At 37.6% G+C, this 19802-nt stretch overlaps 1 protein-coding gene and 1 non-coding gene across 2 annotated transcripts in view; one reads left to right on the top strand and one right to left on the bottom strand.

Moving 5' to 3' along the window:
* LOC138023703 (coiled-coil domain-containing protein 78-like) overlaps positions 1–19802 on the top strand; it is a 93436-nt gene that overhangs the window by 60594 nt on the left and 13040 nt on the right. Inside the window, exons 8-17 of the mRNA XM_068870746.1 lie at positions 1270–1449; positions 2719–2820; positions 4246–4308; positions 4955–5014; positions 5465–5553; positions 6715–6793; positions 8796–8921; positions 17379–17569; positions 17787–17889; positions 19216–19287. Coding sequence (XP_068726847.1) covers positions 1270–1449; positions 2719–2820; positions 4246–4308; positions 4955–5014; positions 5465–5553; positions 6715–6793; positions 8796–8921; positions 17379–17569; positions 17787–17889; positions 19216–19287 — 1065 coding nt within the window. The remainder of the gene's footprint in view (positions 1–1269; positions 1450–2718; positions 2821–4245; positions 4309–4954; positions 5015–5464; positions 5554–6714; positions 6794–8795; positions 8922–17378; positions 17570–17786; positions 17890–19215; positions 19288–19802) is intronic.
* Positions 2370–2442, bottom strand: Trnaa-agc (transfer RNA alanine (anticodon AGC)). Its single transcript has one exon. It is a non-coding gene; the product is annotated as a tRNA-Ala (tRNA).

Here is a 19802-nt window from a genome sequence, read left to right on the forward strand (position 1 = left end):
AAACACTTCTCAAGTCACAGGCGAGTTGATAAACAAATAAAATGTGTTCGTTAGTATTAAAAGTCGGCATGTGTGGACGTCTTTGTTTAATAATCACTTCTCTGTGGCTATAAAATAACAGATTGGCTTGCTACATGTAATTGTACTGACTGTCAAGCAGATTAATATTATTCTGCCAAAAATGGCAACCTGCATTTTATATTCAATGTTAGAGGTGATCTCTCACAACAAACACAAGATTGTATTTTCCCTCTGAGGCTTCTTTACTTTCTGTCTCAGAACTTTCAGGGTCCGGAACAACATCTTCAATTCCTTTCTTGAAGACTTGAGACCTTATCTTTCATTAGTCAAACCAGAGGGGAAATAACGAGGCAATTTAAACTGTTTGGACAATATGAGCCTCACCATGTTGAAAGAAATTCAAAGCAAAAGGTGTAATGTGATAATGGAGTGGACGCTGTCATCTATCAGTGATTAAAACCACCGTCGCATTGGGAAAATGTTTTCGTGAACAGAAACTTCAAGTATCTATAACTGTCTGATTCTTTAATAACTTGAAATTCCATAAAAACTGAAATACAATAATCGGTAGAACTAAATTGCTACTAAATTAACATAATTTTTTTATAAGCAAACCAACTATCTTAATCGGAGCATGTGGAGTGTGCATAACGACACATTTGCAACTGCAACGAAACCTACGAGTATTAAATCCTTTTAAAACCCAAAAATATGCTCAACTATAGTAACCTATAGTAAATAGTATTACCAAAGAAATATCATATCTTTCCCAATTTGAACTCTAAGCTTTCAATGACCCTTCGGTCAAACTATTAACTTTAAACTGTACTGATAACTTGTTCGGAATGAAAGGTAATATTAACACTACCAGGGTGTCAACATAACAAGGAGATATTGTGAACATGAAATGATGACGTCAGTCATGCAATATCTAAAAGGACATCATTCATTACATACTTTTTCCTGAACCGGTCAAGGGGATCATCAAAAGACCTCGGGCACTCAAGTAAGCTTCCTCTACTTTTCGTTGGTTGTCTCTAATGTCATTGAAGCCAGGCTTATGCAAACCAAAATTAATCACTTCCTTTGTATTTATCTTCGCTTATGGAAATCAGCCTGATTGGAGTTTTTTTAAATTACCACACCCCCAAGTTGGTAAATGCGATCATATGGCGCAGTTAGCAAGTAAATAATATTGAATATACAGTAAGGACTTAAAATTAATCTTGACAACTCTGATCAATGCAGGTGCTTGCTCTTGAAAACAATGTCATGGAACTGCAAATGTATTTAGATAAAGCACACAGTGACCTGGCTGGTTCAAAAGAACAACTTGGTGGGATGGAAACAGAGCATAAAGAATTAGTGAATGAATACATTGCTTTGAAAACCAGCCATGTTCAACTAACAGCAGACTACCAAAAAGAGGTAAGAGGAGCTTTCAATATCTATGTTTTAAAGAGTGATTGGCCAGTCAAGTGTCATTTTATTGAATTTTATCTCCATCTGCATCCAAACCACATACATGTAGTATAGTCTTGAAGAGTTTATGTGTGGTACAGGGTAGTACGTAACCTGAAAGGGCTGTTACATTAGCATCCCAAGGTAGCAACTTGAAGATTCAAATAAGGTGAGATTCAAATTAGTAGGACTCCAAGCTGTACTTAGATAGGACATGAGTTCTGATAATTATTTTTGTTGGTGTGTTATGACAGCAGGCTGCGGTCGTGACTCTGAGTGTTATGACTGCCGTTCACTTTGTCAAACTCCATTGCAATTTGTTAATGGGTAAGCAGGGTAAAATAAGGGAATACTAATAATGATAATAATAATAATAATAATAATAATAATAATAATAATAATAATAATAATAATGATGATGATAATGATGATGATGATGATGATGGTGATGATGATGATGATGATGATAATGATGATGATGATAATGATGATGATGATGATGATGATGATAACAACAATAACTTTATTTATTAATTAAAGGTTATTTAGCCAAGCATGAGTGCTCTACTAATTGGGGAGACTAAAAATTAACTGAAATAAGAACAAATCAAAATAATCAATCAAGTGTTGGTTTTTGAGGAGAGGTATCCGGCTAAAAACATCTCAGAGCACAGTAGAGAACCAATTCTCAATCCACACATGGCGTCAGATCAGGACTCAATCCCAGGGCCACAGGAAGTGAAAGGCAAATGCTGTCAGCACAGCACTAGCCTGCTCCCTAAATACATATTTGAAGTGTGGGTTATAGACGAAGGAGAGAAGTGATCCTTACACTTCCTTACACAATTTAAGAAATTTTCTCTATACAGACACCTGAAAACTTCAGGTGGCATCAGTGGGATTTGAACCCATGACCTCTGCAATGCTGGTGCAGTGCTCTACTAACTGAGCTACGAAGCCACTGACAGTTGAAAGCAGGTCATTTTTCTGGGCACATGTTTTCCACTGAAGGAACACATGATGCCACCCGGGTTTTCCATGAGGTGTCTACTTGTTATTTACAATGTATTACAAAGAGACAATTGGTTAAAATATTAATAATAATTGTCCAGATAAGTACAAGCATCACTTCTCTCCTTTATACTGATGTCTTTCTGTACTGTTATAGTGGTTTCTGATACATTATGTGTAATTATTCTTAATAATTATTATTTTATGCTAATAACAAAATTGTAGGTGACCAAAAATGAAGAACTTGGTCTTGAACTTGTAACACTGCTTAACACCAAAGAGAAGCTACAACATGACAAAGAAGCTGTTGAACTTGAAAAAATGCAGGTATTTTAGAAACGAGGTTATTGTTTGCGTGATTGTGTGACATACAATATTGGCTTCAACCAAAATGATGTACTGCCGTGTTATTGTTGATGCAACTTGCTTGTGGCAAATCCGAATGGTCACTTTTCCTGAGCCTCATAATAAAAAAAAGTATTGTATTTAATTTAGTAGCCATCAGGCTGTTTCCCTCCAAAACATGTGTCGCAGTAGCAGGCATTGTCAGCATTATTTGGAACTTTAAAGATTATTTTGTTGTTAAGAAAACAATGAAACCTTTGAGTTTGTAATACACTTGTTTCAACAAAAACTTCTGCCATCCTCAGTAAGTCCGAGTACAAAGCGATGGAAGCTGAATTTATAATAAATAGAAAATGCTAAATGTGAAAAATAGGAGCAACAGAATAAAGTGTAGCATATGAAAGTGTGGGACTAGAAAAGATAGTTTTAGATTGACATGGTGTAATTGTTGATTCAAAGAGGGTTGTTTTTTTCTGAATATGGGTTGAAAACTGGTGGAGGGGTGATCTACCTGTAAAAATCGAAAACAGTCTGCTTAACAGGAGGCGTGACATGTTCAGAATTCTGCACATGTTTAAAAATGTGAGAGACCCTATCACTGGTTAAATGTTCCTTCGCACGTGTGGAACAAAATGCCGGACCATTTCGGTGATGTAACAGGCATTACAGCCCACACATGTAAACTTGTAAACCACACGTGAGCGGAACACGCCAGTTATAGGGTCTTTCACACCAAACATATTGCCAATATTAAGAGAAGAAAAAACTAGTTTTATATCTAATTCATTACAATTGCGCTTAACAAAATGGCAAACTTTCTTTTGTTTTTATTGTTTGCCCAGTGCATGCACTTAAGGGACACAAGAAATTTGCAGACATTTTGAAAACTGGAAGAAGTTAAGCAGCAACTCTTCGGGAAGATAGACGCATTGTAGTTAAATGTACCCCAAGCAAATGAAACCTGAACTGGATTGACACATTTTGTGCTTTGAAAAAAATGAGAAGATTATGGGGCTGCTTCAAATCAATGTTTTCAGTTGGACTGCAGGACACTGTTTGTTTTGATTTGTCATTTATTGACATCTAGACGTGGTTCAAGTTATCAATGGTAAAATATATTGAGAATGACGTGAATGGAAACGAAAATTGCTATGAGTTAACGGGAGGTTCGAGTTATCGCCAGAGGGTTCAATTTACGGATAGTAAAATTGCAGTAAATGTCTGACGGAAATGCGGGGGAAAATCAATTATGGTTCGAGTTAGCATGAGGTTTGAGTTATCGGGACTTGACTGTAATCATCAAACCAGTGATTTTCTCATTACTTGTTTTTAGCTACTTGTGTTTAATTCATAAAAGTCACGTTTTTCAATATAATGCGATTTTTCCATCATCATTTGTATTTTCAGGAATACTATGATCAGCTAAGAAGGATAACAAACAAGTTCTCCCGGAGCTCTTTGCGTGAAAAGGTGGGATAATTTCTGGAAAATGGAAACAAAGCCAATCCTAAATATGCCAATGTGCAGCCAATGTGCAGGTTGGCATTTAATGTGCTGGATGAATCATTGCGCAAGTTACATAATTGGCTTGATATTATAGGTCCAGATCTTTCCGCCTTTTACCTTAAAGTTTTCTTTTTGTTTTGAAGTTTTGTTGTGTGGCCTTGTCGTCCCAGTTGTTGTTTACGTTAAAAGCATTAAAACGGGTGATTCTTGTACAATGCAAAGCCAAAATGTGGATGAACCCACTTCCATTTGTGTATTTGTGGAGAGAACTGTTCCTTTTCATTTTTACACTGTAGGTGGGACACACACTTTTTTTCTGGGGTTTCTTTTTTTTCTGGGGAAGATATAATAAAGTAGTTTCAAGCATGAAGGCCATTAATTTCCACTCAAGTTTATCTGCCCTTAAATGGGTCTTGTTTTTTATCGTGCAGGGTGCCCTCCTTTTAAGAATCCCCCCCCTCCCCCAAAAGCACATGAGTGAACAAAAGTGTTTTGAAAATTTCAACTCAGCAGACATTTTCTGAACCACCTCAAAAAACCAAAACGAAGATGAAGTTTAAAGCCAAACATAGTTTTGACAGAAAGTCACTTTTCTGTGCATTTGATTTAGGATGATTTATCAAGAAGTGTGCTGAACTTGCAATCAGAAAAGTTAGAACTGGAAAAACAGGTACAGACACATTTTAAAGGAAATGGGGTTCATCATTGTTAACAATTAAAAGAGTTGCAAGGGGATGCAAATAAACCTGAAAAAAACCCAAGCCTCTATTATAAAGAACTGGATGCAAACCCATGACTGTGTGACAGCTGCACACTGCTCTACTTCTGCTGCCACTAAAATTAATCATTTAGAAAGTAGTCAACTGCTTATTACGTCATATTAAATTTATTAAGAGGAGGTGAAACGGTGACAGAGAATATCATGTATTTGAATTGTGGATCTGACCTCTTTTAATAAGGTGAAAGTTAATGATAAAAGTCATGGTGTTTCAAAGACTTATTAAAAAAAATGTATAGAAATGAACATGATTGGCACTTAAGGATTGGTTTAAAGGTATGTGCAAGTTAACATCGGTCCGAATGATGAAATCCTGCAACTTGTCAACCTTTTCTTTTGTAGTTACTCCATACCAGCCAACAACGGGAAGGAAAAGTTGAATCATTGAGGGTACAGCACCAAAGACAACTGGACAAGTTGGAGGAAAGAATGTAGGTAGTTCGTTTTTCAAAAGGTCATTCTCAAAGGTTTCCAGTGTTTTAAGGAAGCTTGAAAGGGTTTTCCTCAAAAACCAAAATTAATGTAAAAGATGAAAACACTGTTGATGTAACAACATTTTGACACCTATATAAATGCAATACATACTACACATACATTGTACTCAATTCACCACTCCCCATAGGGGCTTTTCAGGGCCAGTGAAACACAATCACGACAGAACAGAACATTCAACAACAACAACAACTGTTAAGAATCCCAACTGGCCGGAGGCAAGCTAGTTGGCTATTTAGAAGTGCAGCTGAGAAGTTGATCCAGGGACTACCGGGAACAAATTTAACCAGTGGTCAGAACGTGTCTTGAACCTGGGATCAGTGGATCCCAAGGCAAGCGCCCTATAAGCAATGGGCTGCTCTGCCTACATGGTGTACAACAGCAATTTTGTAAGTGCGTTTACAAGGCTCTAACTGTCGCCACGGTAATTTCACAGCACTTCTAAAGGACCCTTTAAACCCTCAGTTTTCTTAAATTATGGTGGATTGACGAACCAATTAAGGACTGTGCCTACTAATTAACAACATTTTGGCCCCGGTGTGTGGTTATTTGCATTTGTCAAAGATAATTCAGGAATAATATTTGTAAAAAGCTTTAAAATACAAAGAATGTATCAAATTGAAACTTAATTATCTCTGAAAAATGCATGGTTACCCCCAATTTTCTTTTTGGATACCAAGAGTACTTACTAAGATCTACTTTCTCTGTATAGTTTTAAACCGCGCAAATATATCCCTGTATTAGTAAGGATCAACGATAGGAAATCCGAGTATCTCAAGATGCGCAGAACATATGCGCAATAACAATAGTAGGCACCGTCCTTAATACCTGAGTTTTTGCAGGTTTTTTATGTTTTTCCGTATTCTACATCACTTGATTGTTTCTAAATCAGACTTGATTGCTTAGGTTTTTTATATCCAGCTTAATTATAAATGTCCTATTATTATTATTATTATTATTATTATTATTATTATCATTATCATTATTATTATTAATTGTCTGTAACAGCAGCCCTCAGTACTAACTAATCAAGAAGATATAGTTCGTCATTACATGTAAGTAAATAAATGGTAATAAATAGCATGGCATTATCTTGACAGATCCAAAATGAGAAAAGAGGTGCAAGAAACTAAGGAATTTTATCGAGAGGCTCAACGCAAGCTTGCTCAACAGTCTGCGGTAAGTTAGGCTGAACAGGTAATTGTGAAGAAGACCTCCCCCCCACCGACTGTTGGCCGACAGTAAGATAGATAGACAAATAATTGCTAAGCAATTTGACGTAAATGTCTGTATAAAAGGCAAAAAAGGGAGCTAGTACAAACCTGGTGACAGTTAGTGAAGTCAACAATCGCTCATTTCAAACAAAATCGTTGCTTTGCTAAGCAGATACAAAACTTAAGGTACCTTCATAGTTTTTTTTTACAGTCTTTCCATGTTCACCGAGGAACTACTTTTTCAAGTAAGGATTCTTTTTGGCAAAACATCCTTTTGTTACGCAGAAACGTCCAAAGACAGTGCCAGTAAAACCTTGCCAAAGAGCACGATCGATCTTTCCTCTTGCAGACCCGTCGAGTGCTGCTGGTAACACCCAAACACTGATTCTTACCAGTTCAAACCAAAAAAAAAGAACCCAAGAAGTAATGAAGTGAGACAGCAATTGTTGTTTGCAGTCTTTGGACGAAGATCTCATCCTTTTTCAAACTAACACAAATCGTTTAGTTAAACTGGCTTTGATTGAGCATAAAAATTGCCAACAGACAATGTGATTTTTCACCAGAAAAACACAGCTTGCCAAATGCAAGTCTGGCCATGCGATTTTCCGTTAAGGAGACTTGCGAGAACATCCTGTCCCGAGGGCCGTCTTTTGTCCCCACCCTGGCGGTTTGTATGGGCGGACGTACATGTAGATGACATCATAACCAAAATTTTTCGCATCGTTAGATTTCGCAAAATTTCTAAACCCATGGTGTTCCACTGGTGCACTTTGCGCACCTGAGCTCTGCTATGAAATTCCTTTTTCCAAACTTTTCAACGTTTTGTTTTCACTTGCTTTAATTTGTTTATTACAAATTCAATGCAAGCAAAAGATAGTGCAAATAACTACCGGGAAGTAAACTAAAAGAATTAACAATCCATCATGTTTGTTTCCTGCTCTCCTAAGGAGATTTATCCAAGTAGGACCTGTTATTTTACTCTAACCCTAATCCTTCTAAAAAGCTCTGAGATAGAACGGAGGAATCACTTAGTTATTATGCACAGTATGCCTAAGCCCAGCATTAATGCTAACCATTTAAAATCAGTGCCTAGACTTAAGAACCATTGGTGTTTTCTAAAAATAACCCATGAACAATTTAAGCTACACTTAGTTCATCCACTCACCTCCGGGAGTCATTAAAGTGGTACTACAGTCAAAGAAATCACTTCCCTTTTTTCATCAAATTGTGAAATTGTGTTTGCTTAATTAACACCTGACTGGCAGAATTTTGATCTTTGATTGCTACTACTTACATTCAAAACTGACTGATTGGACCTCAGAAGATTGGATCTAGGGAAAAGTGACGTCATTAGTTTACTCACTCGGTTAAAATTTCAGGGTGTACAGTAAATGCAGCTCATTATACATGCAAAACACAAGTTAAAAGTCTTGAAGCCCGAACCTCCCATGCTGCATAGTACATGTAACTCAGCCATGTACATGCACATTGCAATCTTAAACTAGCCAGTCTTTGACATCATTTTCTCCTTGATCCAGCTCTCTCAAAATTGTAAAGTTAGTAATGGCGGACCATTTAATAGGGATACGGTATCCCATGTGAAATAAACAGGAGTCAAATTGAAATCCCAGCTTAAACCTTGGGTCATTTAGTGTTTAGTTTTGAAACCTGAAGAAAAAGGAGAATTGATTTTTTTGCCATAGCCAAAAAGTTTCAGTAGTTGAAGTGAAACATATTGAAAGAAGTTTAGTTCAAAAACAAACTAAGTTCAAGAGCAAAATTTAGTTCCAAAGGAAAATACGTTTTGGCCTACTGGGAACATTAATAACATTAAAAGTGAAGGATTTGTCCAAGCACCATGCAAACTCTCCAAACAAAGTAAATATTGCTGACCAAATGTTTCCATAGGAATCATCAACTCACAAGTCAGGTTTAACAGTTTCCTTTGCTTCTGTCTCTTGTCTCAGGAATTGATAGCAGCCAATGGTGAAAGGCATCGTTTGAATGAAGAGAACAACCATCTGGACCTTCGCTTGAAGGAGCTTAGTACAGAGTACACTAACAGGCTGCAGCAGTACATTCATGATATTGCGGTCAGAAAAATTGCTTTATCTCCTTGTTTTGAAATGGGTTGTTCTTGTTCAACTCCAAGTTACTCTACTGGGTTGTGAGCATTTCTCTTTGACAGATGAGTTCCAAAGAGACATCTCACATTCTGACCATGCAAAAAATTGGGGTGAAAAAGGAAAGAAGCTTTAGTTTAGCTTTAGTTTAACTGTGCATTTCACCCAAATATCTGAATCTCTACAATGTATGAACTTCAAGATTTAAAATAAACGAGATGCTTCCGTGAAGCATACACTGGGTTGCCTGTGGTACGTGTTACAGAAAATCAGAAGGCACTGAATTGTGTGGTATTGAAATACAGCATTCCAGTCTCTGAAGAATAACGAATAAAAGAGAAGCGAGAAACATTGGCTTCTGGGCTGACATGTTGATAATTTTGAAGTTCCCTCACAACTTCTTTTCACCACAAGTGTGCCCTCTGAGCATCTGACAGCTTTGTAATACTAAACTTCACTGAAGTCAAGCCCTGTTCAGCGGGGTTACTGTTAGGATGGGAGACCAAAACAATAAACCCCTCATAAAAAAACAGAAGCATCTGACCGAAAATACTATTAACGCTAAAAAATGCGAACTCAGCAAGGTACAGATTTTGTTAGCTTGCTTTATGCAAAACAAATATTGATGAAAAAGCAAATAACTATTGATAAACAGCTTTTAGAAAGAGCAGAAGGAAGTTTCCGGGTCGGTCGATCGAGAATAAAATATTTACGAAATGAAAACAACATTAATTTTGAACCGTGAATATAGAATATAAAAAGTTATGATCAGCGACAAACATTTTGGGAGATTTTTGCTACGTTCAAGTAAATTGCAAAATCGAAAGTGACATGGCTGGAATTCAGCGGGCGTCGTGATTAAGTTACCGCGGCATGTTTACTCGCCAAACAGTGAAGCATCTGTGTCAAATGATGGCAAGATACCGGGTTTTTGTAAGTTTCTTTTTCTGTCAAGTGTTATAAAGTTTGACAATGAAATGAGCGAAGTCAAAACAAAGATCACAATCGCCCAACTCTTGTTTATGCAAAGTCAAAATTTACTCTCCAAGACGCGTACGACGTTATTTATCACCAGGTAATTCCATCATTTTGGAAATAGCAGCTACTTTATTATTCATCTGCGTCACAATTTTTCACTGATTTTGGGGCTCATTTTGTTGAAACTCAAGCACGCTTCCAACAGGCCTGTGAACCCTTCCTGCTTACAGAGCAATACTAAAAAAGTTCTCCCATATCACATTTCAACCTTAAGCTCGAAAATTCAATACACAACATGATATTATAATTCACAAAGGCAGAAAATACCACAGAATCCTTTTCCACCGAAAAATGTATTGAAACAAACACATATTTGCCCTTAGAGGCGCAAACACCTATTTCATTGCGTGCGTGAAGACAAGAAACTCAATCGTGTCTAAGCATGCCCTCTGAGCATCTGACAGCTTTGTAATACTAAAGTCTACTAAAGTTAAGCCCTATTTAGTATCTGGATGGGTGACCTCAAACATACACCCCTTCGTTAAACAGAAGCATTGGACCGAAAATACTATTAACGCTAACAAATGCGAACTCAGCAAGGTACAGATTTTGTTAGCTTGCTTTATGCAAAAACAAATATTGATGCAAAAGTAAATTGATACACAGTTTTCAGAAAGAGCAGAAGGAAGTCTTTTTTTGTTTTTGTTTTTTTTTAATTGATTAATTTATTTATTTATTCCACACACACACACACACACAAAACAAACAACTTACTTACAGGATAGCCATATTTGCATGTTTACAGTAAAACAGTATACATTGCTTCCCATACTGAAAAGGAAATCAAAGCATTAAAGTTTTCAGGCTGTCGGTTGCAAGGCTGTTGTGAAAAGGCGATGAACGATTTGTTGGTTTAGGGACTTATCAAAGTAAAAGAAGCAAGAAAAAAGAACGGTTTTCTAAACTTAAGTTTTCAGTAGTTCCCACTTCGTTTGTAAGGTGCCCGCACCCTTTTGTTCAAATAGATAGGTCGACTTAAGAGATCTGAAAAGGCCTTCTACCTTTGGTAGCGTTTTATTGTTTTTACAAATCCAGATATAAGGTATTGCTAACAGGAGGCAAAAATTCATTTGACAATGATTTTTGGGGGAGTCTGGCATCAAACCTAATGCTATAAGAAGATTGAATTGGTAGTTTTCTGGAATAATCTGAGACGAAATAAAGCGTTGTATTAAGAAGGTCCAAAAAGCGGTCACTCTGGGACAGGATCAAAAGAGGTGACTAAGTTTTTCTGGTTCATCTTTGCAAAAGGAGAAGTTTGGGTGGTCTTGTAGGCCGATTTTAACTAAGAATTCGTTAGTGAGCAGAAGGAAGTTTCCAGGACGGTCGCTCGCGAATAACATATTTACGACACGAAAACAACATTAATTTTGAATCGTGAATATAGAATATAAAAAGTTACGATCAGCGACAAACATTTTGGGAGATTTTTGCAGCGTTCAGTTGTGTCATTGTACTTTTGGTTGCACAAATAAATCGCAAAATCGAAAGTAACATCGCCGGAATTCAGCGGGCGCCGTGATTAAGTTACCGCGGCATGTTTACTCGCCAAACAGTGAAGCATCTGTATCAAATGATGGCAAGATACCGGGTTTTCGTAAGTTTCTTTTTCTGTCAAGTGTTATAAAGTTTGACAATAAATGAGCGAAGTCAAAACAAAGATCACAATCGCCCAAACACTTGAGGGTCGACCATTGTTTCTGCTAAGTCAAAAATTTACTCTCCAAGACAAGGTTATTGATCACCAGGTAATTCCGACATTTTGGAAATAGCAGCTACTCTATTATTCATCGGCGTCACAATTTTTTGCTGATTTTGGGGCTCATTTTGTCGAAACTCAAGCACGCTTCCAACAGACCTGTTTATTTTCGTGAGCAATACTAAAAATATCCTCCCGTATCACATTTCAACCTTAAGCTCAAAAATTCAATACACAACATGATATGACAATTCACAAAGGCAGAAAATATCACGGAATCCTTTTCCAGCGAAACATTTTATTGAAACAAACAACATAAGATGCACTACAACGCCATCCGCGTTGCAATGACTTTCCATTGCTGGTTAACGAGAATAACAAACCACGAGGCAGAATGTATATTTATATTTAATTAAGATAGCACAACAGAAAAACGCTAACCTCATTTTGACACGAAAATGCTTTACTATTGCCATAAAAACTATCCAGTTAAGCTCGCATATTATAAAACATGATGAATTCATAAAGGCCACCTTTTCCAGCGAACAATTTTTTGAAACAAACAACATATTTGCTATTAGACGCAAAAACCCCTTCGTATTTCATTACGTGCGTGAAGAGAAAATACTCAATCGTGTCAAAAATGCGCAATATTACAACAAACTAACCTTCCAGGATCAAACCGTTTTCTGAAGTACCTTTTCCTTGAATAATGAAGCACAAAATATTAATAGACGACAAGCTTTCTTTCAAATAATTCTTGGCTGTCACATTTCTAATTATTTTTTTTACCTGTAGACTGTGCAGAGTTGATCACAGATCCACTTAAGGTGTTCGATTCGTTCTCTGTCTTTGTTGAACCCATAAGTTACCAGAGAATTTTCCATTTGGTTTCAGTGTTCTACATAACAGCACACTTGGTAAAATATTTGAAATGCAGCTCACTTTCATTTCGGCTCAACGGGCGATAGATTGTTGTCGAAGTCCATTACTCGTCGCTTCTAAGATTCCACCGCCTCTCTTCTTCAATATCCAATTGACTTGCCATTATTGAGCTTCATAAGGGTATATTTTGTTCAAAGATCCACTAAAACGCCATTCCCGTTACGTGACTTTCGACGCCATTGCAGGTTAAGTTTATCAATCTACTGTGTCCACCAGAGAAATCTACGCATTTCCACTACCCTCTCTATCCTAATAAAATACGAGCAGAAAGCTCTATGCACAAAGATACCACTTAGCAAGGGAGCGACAGGCAAGACTTTTACCGACACGGAAAAAAAAAACTTACACTAGGTTGCCTGTGGTACGCGTTACACAAAGAACTGCAGCGTTCCAGTTAGTTTTTTCAAGTGGGGCGTCATTAAGACCATTTGACGGGTCACCCACATGTCGCGCTAGCAGAGGCCCTTTGGCTCACACGTTTAATTATTTTGTAATGTCCTGTCCCATTTTAAGGTCTTTTAGTCTTTTAAGCTTTCGTAATAAATTCAGTTTAAAGATAACAAAACACGCTCTTGAGTAAAATTCACTCGTTTCTTCTTTAAATAAATAGTCGGCAAAAAACTAACTGCAAATTGCTCTGACGGACGTTTTCCAGCATGTCTAGCAGTTGGACTAAGCAAACGTTTATTGCACATACAAGAAAGGACTAAAGGTGTTGTTTCCGCTTCATAATGTGACGGTCTAATCTGATGCCAGGTCAAAACATTGTTTGGCTTTGCGTTTGCACCAGAAAAAGGCAAGCCAAGAGACAGAAAAAAATAACATAGTGTTTATATATAACTATGAATCGAATTCTCATTGAAATATCTTACAAACACGAACATTTTTGCAGTCTCTAACGTTTTGTCAAAAGGAAGAAATTGATCACATGTTAGGCAACCGTAAAGGTGCACGTGATCACCCTGTGTCAACTGAATGAATGTTTCAGAGTAGAACAACGTACTTTTTAGCGAAGAAACTTCCGTCGTTAGTTAATTTTGTTGTAATATTTAACTGAATATTTAGATTTCTTCTGTCGGGTCAGGAAGCCTTCTTTGTCGGGTTCCTGAGAAACGTATCTATTTTGACTTCAGGGTGAACTATTTACACAATCGAGAGGTTGAGTGGCCGTGTAATTGAAGATCTAAACATCTATGAGATACAAAAACAGACTTGCGAATTACCGCAAATTACAATGCTGACAAGCACAAAAGCGAAGAAATGGTTAAGTAAAAATGAAGTTTGTTACTATCTGAATGTATTTGGGTCAGAGTATTAAAAAAGGGATATATTGTCACGCAAATTATAATTATGTAATTTCATGACACTCAAAATTCGCAAGAAGCGCGAGTTTCATGTACACAATCTTCGCACTAGCAAGTCGCAGCAATAAAATTGGATTAACCAGGAAGTTAAGAGAATATTGTTGGCTTCCCAAATAAATTTCATCTTGCACTACAATGACAAAATCATTTGTCAGAGAAATAAAATTAGTTGCGCGTGTTACCCGTTATAAATCTTTTTTCACAAAATGTTCCCGAATCGTCAAGTATCACCACAGAAGAAACGAAAATCATTCTAAAAGCTTATTTTACTTAAAAAGTAGGTTCCGAAGGTAATTGTGAGTGTGGAAATCAAGTTTACAGCAGATGACAAATACAAACTTACGAGCCATGAATTTAAGTTAACACAACAGAAAGGAGTCGCTTACCTTATATTTTGACACGAAAATGCTTTACTATTGCCATAAAAACTATCCAGTTAAGCTCGCATATTACACATGATGAATTCATAAAAGCCACCATTTTCCAGCGAAATGCTTTTTGAAACAAACAACATATGTGCTATAAGAGGCAAAGAACCCTTCCTATTTCATTTAATACGTGCGTGAAGACAAGAAACTCAATCGTGTCAAATTACACTGCGTGTCAAAAACGCAACACGGTAAATAAATTTCCCACGAGTGTTTAGCATCAAACCCTTCACTGAAAAACCCTTTACTTGAATTATCAAGCAAAAAATGGGCAACAAGCTTTCTTTCAAATAATTTTTGACTAACAGGAATTTGTGAAATTTCCAGTTGTTAGCAGAAGACTGCGCAGAATTGAGTACAGATCCAAGTCTCTGTTTTGTTAAACCCATAAGTTACTAGAGAATTTTCCATTTGATTTCAGCGTTGTACAAAACACCACACTCGTACAATATTAGAACTACATCTCACTTTGATTACGGCTCGACGGGCGACAGATTGTTGTCGAAGTCCATTACTCGTCGCTTTTAAGATTCCAGAATTTTTTTTCAGCGCCTTTCCTGTTCAGTATCCAATTGACTTTCCATTATTAAGCTCCATAAGGGTATATTTTGCTTAAAAATCCACTAAAACGCCATTCGCGTTACATGACTTTCGACGCCATTGCCGGTTACGTTGATCATTCTACTGTGTCCACCAGAGAAATCTCCGCATTTCCCACTACCCTCTCGATCCTAAGACAATACGCACAGAAGGCTCTATGCATAAAGACACCACTTAGCAGGGGAGTGACAGGCAAGACTTTTACCGACACGGAAAATAAAAAAATAAAAAATAATCTACCCATTTTCCGACTGGATTGCCATAGGCAACCCAGTAATGAGGAACTTAGGAACAATCACCTCGTTATCTGATCACAGCTAGATCACTCTGTGGAAACTACTAACATGCCTGCCTTATCATGGACACTTTGAATGACTTCAGTCGCATTATGTTCTATGCTTAAAGCGGGTACATTATTTTTATTTAAGTTACCTTAAACTGAAACATGTTTCTGTCTTATATGATTGTCTCACGCAAGGAGGCAGTGCTGCCCAGTGGTTAGGGTGCTTGCCTTGAGACCCGGACATCCCGGTTTCAAGACCCGCTCTGACCACTCGCTGAATTTGTTCCTGGTAGTCCCTGGTTCAACTTCCCAGCTGCACTTGTAAATAGCCAACTGGTTTGCCTCCGGCCAGTTGGGATTCTTAACAGTTGTTGTTGTTGTGTTCTGTTGTTTCGTTGATTGTTTCAGATTGGCCCTGAAAAGCCCCTATGGGGAGTGGTCAATTAAGTATGTATGTATGTATGTATGTATTTATGTATGTATGTATGATGACAAGGGTCATGTTGACTGTAGTTGGTCTCGGTCGAGAATCATTCACTTACTTATTGGTACGGAAACTAAAGATAGGATCTTTCGAATAAGGATAAACTCAGTCTGTTAACCCTTTGGTTGTAACCACTAAAAATGTGATACAAGAATTATTTTGTCGATACCCATTTGTTATTCTGCTTCCAGTATCAAAACAAGTCCACAATGTCACAAAGTCACACAAATAACAAAACAGTGGTACTGTCTATGGGGGTGGGGGTAGTGGCAGGGGATTTTCTAGTAGTTTCAATTATGACATGTTTTGTTTCTGTTTATACTGATTTCAATGTTTCTTATAAATAATGCGTCAGCCCGGTAGTTATATGGCGGGATGCATCAGCGCGGTAGTTATATGGCGGTCCAACCTTTACCCGAAAAAGAAGCTTTGCGGCAACTTTTTGACACCTCGTTTTATGCCAAAATGCAGAAAGATCTCACCTCCACAAATCAAAAACTTGTCAAAGACACCATTCAGAATCTTATAGTTAATCAAGAATTACCGGACACTGCAACTATTCTCATCATCAACACCCCTAGAACTTCGTGCATTTAGTTCTTGTCTAAAATTCACAAACCTAACAACTCAGGTCACCCTATCGTTTCTGCCTGTAGTTGCCCCACCGAACTCATTTCTAGCTACTTAGACAGGATTATGACGCCTATCGTCACATCTTTGCCATCATACATTAAAGGCAGTACACACGCACAAAAAATTTTCCGATGGCAATGGCTATGTGAAAAACAGGAATACATCAGTTAAATGAAAAGTGTTCTTTAATACTGTGGGGATTACGGGTGCTGATTTGGAAGACGAAGTTTTGTTCATATTCTCGCGGCTTCCTGTCGTACCTAGATGTAGGGAATTAAAGGCTGCAGTATTTATTGGTGGTAACATTGTTACCACCAATAACGTACATGTAGCCTACACACAACCCATAATTCCTCGATTGGCTCTGAAAAAGGGCTAACACTAGAAACTTCAGCTTTTAGAATCCCTGTATGGTTGTCAATAACCCTTATTCACGATAGCTGCCATGTTGGTTTTCAAATTGTCATGCAAATGAGCCATGTGTTATGCTGGATTGCCTTTGACAGTTTGGCTTTCTACTTCATTATCTCCTCATTTTTCTCTAAAAAACATCGAAGTAAATTGTGTATTCATTCTATTTTACTACTTAGATGAGAAACATTTAATGACCATGTAACTAATCATCTGTGTGGCTAAGATGTTGGTCATAACCTCTCGAACTTGTGTTGTTTGCCCCTTCAGAAGTGTGCAGCTAATTTGCATGGTAGTGGCAAATCCAACGTGGTGGCCATTGTGAATAAGGTTTATTTACGTTATCAGCTCTGTTGATAAAACCAAATTTTTGTGTACTCACTGACACAGCACCACAGTGTCTTTAGAAACTACCCCCTTTGTTCTCAATCCACACTGTCAGTTTCTGTTTCAAACAGAGTGTCAAGTGTCATGGTTTTAATGGTGCAAAATTAATATTTTTTTCCTTCAGTTATGTTATGTTGGGTGTTGTTTTTCAACAGAGTTTCTGTGGACAAGCAGCTGAGAAACAGCAATCAGTGGAGTCCTTGCAATCTTACCTCGATGTGATGGTGGGACAGATGAAAGAAGCACACGACACTAGAGAGGAGGATTTGGAGAGCAGAATACGTGAGTTGAAGAGAACTGTGAAGGATGTGACACAAAAGATTGAGAACGTGTCATCTGCATACAGGTATGTACAGTCTTGCTTACAATTATGATAGTAACAATGTATATGTGATTACTTAGGCAAGGGAATGGCTTTTAATTTAAAAGGTATTGCAATAATCAGCAAGGGTTTGAAATGACGACTTCACAGGTGAAATTGCATTTCTAGCCCTTCTATTTTTAGTATTTCCTTATTGTTTATTCGTATATGAAATGTACTGGTTCGCTTTTTTTGTCATCAGAATGCTGAAATATGATCTGGAGAGCAATAGAGGCTGCGGAGCACCACAGGCAGACCACGTCGAGTTGCACTGGCCCTCAGACATTGAATTGAATATGGCCCAGGTCGGTCTCCAATTTGCTCAAATCCACAAGTTATTTGTTGGAAAAAACTGTCGAGCTATCCTTTGTTGGAGAGTTCAGAGAAATCAAGTACACAAAAAGAGAAGAGGTTAACTTGGTTAATTTTGTAATACAGGGGGTGGTTTTTTTTTTAAACCTGCTCATTGGATGAAGGGAGCTCCGGTAAACTTGCAAGAATGCCTCATCTCGATAGTCTTACCATTAGCAGTAGAGCATGGCAATTGTCACCAATGGCTTTAGAACCAGTCATTGGAAGGTGATTGGTTCATCACCTGTTAGGAGCACTCAAAATTTTTTCTTTAGTCAACATTGAAAAAAATAATGAACTGGTGTTTTGAGAATTATTGCTTTGTAATATAAGCTGCCGTTTAGAATGTTCAGCCCTTCTTCAGGGCAAATCAATTCGCTTTGATGATGGGCTGATGCTCGAAAAGACAGCTTGCAAATCCTTCCTTCTTTGGTTAACAAAGATATTCTATCAAAGTCGTCAGCCGGACAAGTACGTCTCATGATATACTTGCCCAGACAAATTTTGGATTGCCTGAGCAAAAATGCGGAAGTACATGTATAGAAAATGGTCGATAAGATGACTTGTAACTTTGAGCATTCGCGTTTTATTTTACACTCCTGTCAGAAATTACGAATTTTGACTCCAGAGTATGTTATTTGCACTGTGGGAACCCGATTTACAGTGCTCCATATCTGCCATGGCGAAACGTTCTTGAATGTTACGCTTACAAAGTAACGATTCAAAGACCCAAAGTTTTGACGCTTGTGCCTAGTGACTTCCTTTTTTTTATATGCTACCAAGATTCATAAGCATCTGGTTCTGCTCCACCTCTGCCGGAGGTAGGGAAACACCTAACGCCACATTATCAACTGAGATACCATTAGATAGCATTCATGAAAAGACGTTTATTAAACGTTCACTCGTCCAACGGACGATCTTTGGAGTTATTATACTCGTCCTGGTGGGTTTTTAGTCGTCTGGGAGGACGGGACGACTATGAATGTGGATCCCTGAACAAGTCGTTTAATAAAACCAAATTTCTGTGTTTCATTCCCCACGGACATAGCACCACAGTTTCTTAACAAAACTAACCCCTTCACATTTTTTTCAATCTGGCAACGCTAATGGCATTATCATTTTGAACTGATAACTGAGATTTAGTGAATTTGAGAAAAAAGAGTATCTAACATCAAAAAAGTTACAGCTTGTTATTATAACATTCACGAGCCCATTTACTGCAAAATGGATGAACAGAGAACTCACGGTGGGCCGAATGGCATTGTATGTATTTTTCACAGAGTCGGGAAATTGCCAAACTCCAGTCAGACCTTAAAGAACTAAAACAGAGCAATGAAGATCTTAAACAGAAGGTACACATGATGCTACCATTGCACTTATAATGGTCACCTTGTTTCTCAGGCTCAAGGAGGTAAAAGATTTGTGGTGGTGATGCCATATCCACACCCGCTGTTTCCTTGGTTTGTGTTTCATGAGATTGTTTTCACTGCTGAAACGATTAATATCCTAAGGGTATTTAATAGGCTGTTAAAGGTAAAAAAGGTATTGCTCGTGGAGACACACATAATGCTGAAGTTATTTAAATAAACAACAACTTTATTCAATAACAAGAAAAGTGAAGACAACTTGAGTCCCACAGGTAGCTATATAACAAGCTAATCAAGGCGAGTTTAAGGTAAGCGAAGAGAAAAGAAGAACGAAAACAATAATATAAATCTTAAAACACCTTTATGTAGATACACTGTAGTGTTTAGTTTTTTCTGTTTGATATTGCGTCTGCCTATTCGAATCTCCATCCTGGTGTCTTAACTTATTTCATGCATAGCGGAATGACTTGTTCCTTTTGCCAAAAAGCCTTACTGGCCTT

The sequence above is a fragment of the Montipora capricornis genome, chromosome 11 (assembly GCF_036669925.1).
Source record: "Montipora capricornis isolate CH-2021 chromosome 11, ASM3666992v2, whole genome shotgun sequence".
NCBI classification, from domain to species: Eukaryota; Metazoa; Cnidaria; class Anthozoa; order Scleractinia; family Acroporidae; genus Montipora; species Montipora capricornis.